General features: G+C 40.0%; 1 protein-coding gene across 1 annotated transcript; it reads right to left on the bottom strand.

Moving 5' to 3' along the window:
• Positions 1-884: 884 nt before the first annotated feature.
• Positions 885-2,828, bottom strand: LOC111378766 (protein HAIKU1-like). The gene is made up of 2 exons (XM_023001999.1): positions 1,319-2,828; positions 885-1,205 (listed from the first exon to the last, which is right to left on the bottom strand). Exon 1 carries the CDS (start codon positions 2,468-2,470, stop codon positions 1,436-1,438), a length of 1,035 nt encoding a protein of 344 aa, XP_022857767.1. The 5' UTR covers positions 2,471-2,828; the 3' UTR covers positions 885-1,205; positions 1,319-1,435.
• Positions 2,829-2,834: the final 6 nt, after the last annotated feature.

The following is a 2,834-nucleotide window of genomic DNA, read 5'->3' as shown; positions in this document are numbered from 1 at the left end:
TTGATTAAAAACAAATAAAATAAAATTGAAAAACACAAAGATTTTTGGTTATGTAATACTTTGAAACAGTGTTCTAAAAAGCGTAAAACATAGATAGGTATAGAGGCCAAGCTCAAGCTTCTTGCCAAGGCATAAAAAAGCGCTAATTATTTTCATTATTGTTTTAACTACTTAATCATTCTAAAAATCATTTAATAATTGAACTTGTAACGACTCGACCTCTATGCCCAAACCGTTATATCATACGTACTATCCACTTTGGGTAGATATTTGCCCACTTATCCCCTCATGGCTTTTTATTGCGTTCCCCTCATGGCTTTTTATTGCGTTCACCCAGGATTCAAACCCAAGACCTCCGCCTAATGAGATACTTAAGTTGAATTAGACCCCAGGATTCGAACCAACAAGTCTCAAATTCATAATTACACATACTTCTTAAGTTTCCAACAAAATAATAAATCTCAAATGCAGAATTACATAATATAAATAGCACCGTATCAAGACTTTACTATCAAGGCAAAGCGATTTGTTCAAGGCCTCGCACCTATGCGACCACTTGGCATGCTTTTTAAAACACTGCTTTAAAGTGTGTCATTGAACTAGTCATCTTGTGAACTATGTACTTATAAGTTGAATGAAAATTGGCAAAGAATTCTCAAATATTTCTAACCAACCTTAAGTGAAAAAACCATTTCATAGCCAAAGTGGTAGTATATTTATCTACATTAAATGGAGTATAGAAACATGAATATACACATCAGCAAGTAAACTGCTAAAAGGAAACTAGTTTTGCCATCTATCTCTTCCACAAATCCATCAAAGAGACAAAAAAACTAACTTAATTTTGAATGCAATAGCAGTTGTTTCCACCACAGCACCACGAGAATCGAAAGAAAGATAAATATCATTAACCTCAGAAAATTCACAGCTTACCAGGAAAAATTTGTAAAGATGATTAAATATGTAAATCCATGGCCAGAAGCAAAATCATTTAATAGCACAGTGAAAGCTTCAAAATTTATGCTCTAGCAAAGTCAAGAAGAATCTTAATCAAGACTAACTGTAAGATGAACAATACTACAGAAAAACAAAAAAACTTTTTCATCAGATGGCCTACATGAATATGCAAAGTCTATAATACTACCTGCTTACATGCTGCAGGGGTCCAAGTATATGCACAAGTCCTCCAATCTTCAGAATATCACCTAGAGTAAATTGTTTTGAGCAGATAAACAGATTGCAGCAGTTACTGAATCCACATCTCAAAAAGGCGCCTGTATAAACAAACAAAACAACAGAAAAAACGAAGACTACATACTTCCACGTGGAACCATTGCGTCCAGGTGTACATTGCAAATCCACAAGAGAAGCTATGATACAGAAGATACGACTCAACATGTTGTTTGTATCCCTTGAAATTCAGTAGCTTCTGGTTTTACGACCGTTCACCTCTCCATCTAGGACTTAGTATGGGGAAAAACCCTGAAGGTGACAAAGGAAATCCATAACCAGGAGAAGGAGGAGGCTGAGGTCCAGGACCTAAAATCCCAGATTGGGGCAGAGAGGAAAATGAAAAATTAGGAGTCAGTGGAGGAGGATGCTGATACCCTGGAGAAAGTAATGGATAAGGTGATCGAGGAGAAAACAAGTTCAAGAAGCCAGTAGGTGAAGGTAAAAGGAACTGAGAAGTTGGAGAGTGTAAAAGGGGAGGAGGGCCACTCATCCGAGGAGAAGGTATAGGGGGCAAGGGACCATTCATGCGAGGGGATGGGAGAGGCATTGAAGGACCATTCATGCGAGGGGATGGGAGAGGAGAGGAAGTTCCATTCATTCTGGGAGGTGGGAACGATTGCATGGTAGGATTAGGAAGCAAACCAGAACCCGGTGGCTGAGCTAGATTTTGACCAGGAACTTGATGTTGCAAGTGAGGTTGATATTGATGGTGGGGTTGTCCTATTGAATTTTGCAGGTCGCGCATATAAGCTGATATTGGAGACTCAGCTGGATTTGCCCAACCATCAGGAGGAATCGGTGGCATGAACACAGGTGGTGAAGGTTGACCATATTGGGCCAGAAGAGGAGGAGGAGGTCTTGCAAAGTTGTTTGGAAGCTGCCCTGGTGGGTGTGCTGGTGCAGGCATCGGCATAGGAGGATGAATTGGGATCCAAGGTCGACTCATTGGTGCCAAAGGTGGAGGCCGAATTTTCTGTAACCGGTTACTAGCAGGTTTGGGAGGGTTTTGAGGAGGTCTAGGAGACGATTCTTGAGAAGGCGAACCCGTGAGCTGCTGAACTATATTACGGAAATCATTCTTGTTAATATTGTAGACCTGGGGTTGAGGCTGTTGCCTTGCAGCGCCAGGAAAGTTGGGCTGGTGTAGAGGACTCTTCTTAATGTTTTTTCCCATCTTGTTCACGCCCAAATGATCAATCTGTCTATTCATCTGCCCAGGCGGGTTTGAATTATCCATTTCTCCAATTCAAGTCAACAACTCCACTTCAACAATGCAAAAGCTCGACTCTTCCTGAATAATATATCCAACTAGTTTTGAAGCAGTCCTAGATCTTCAAATGAACTTGGCCACCACTCTTTCAAATCAGTTCAAAGCAGAAGCAAACAATCCAAAAAATGAAGACGCTGCTGAATCCAGACCGCTGAGCAAAAATAAATTTTCAAAAATTGCTGATCCTTCCACCAAAATACCAGTACCCAACTGCCTTGTCTTCCCCTAAACCTTGAAAAGTTTCAAATTCCAAAAATTTCACTCTTTCTTCATCCCAGAACACAGAAAAAAATCACTAACTAGCAGGGTAAAGTAAAAACCAAAAAAAAAA

Source organism: Olea europaea, unplaced genomic scaffold (assembly GCF_002742605.1).
Source record: "Olea europaea var. sylvestris unplaced genomic scaffold, O_europaea_v1 scaffold1869, whole genome shotgun sequence".
Taxonomy (NCBI): Eukaryota; Viridiplantae; Streptophyta; class Magnoliopsida; order Lamiales; family Oleaceae; genus Olea; species Olea europaea.
The sequence above is the reverse complement of the archived record's forward strand: the minus strand, read 5'-3'. Positions and strand labels throughout refer to the sequence as shown.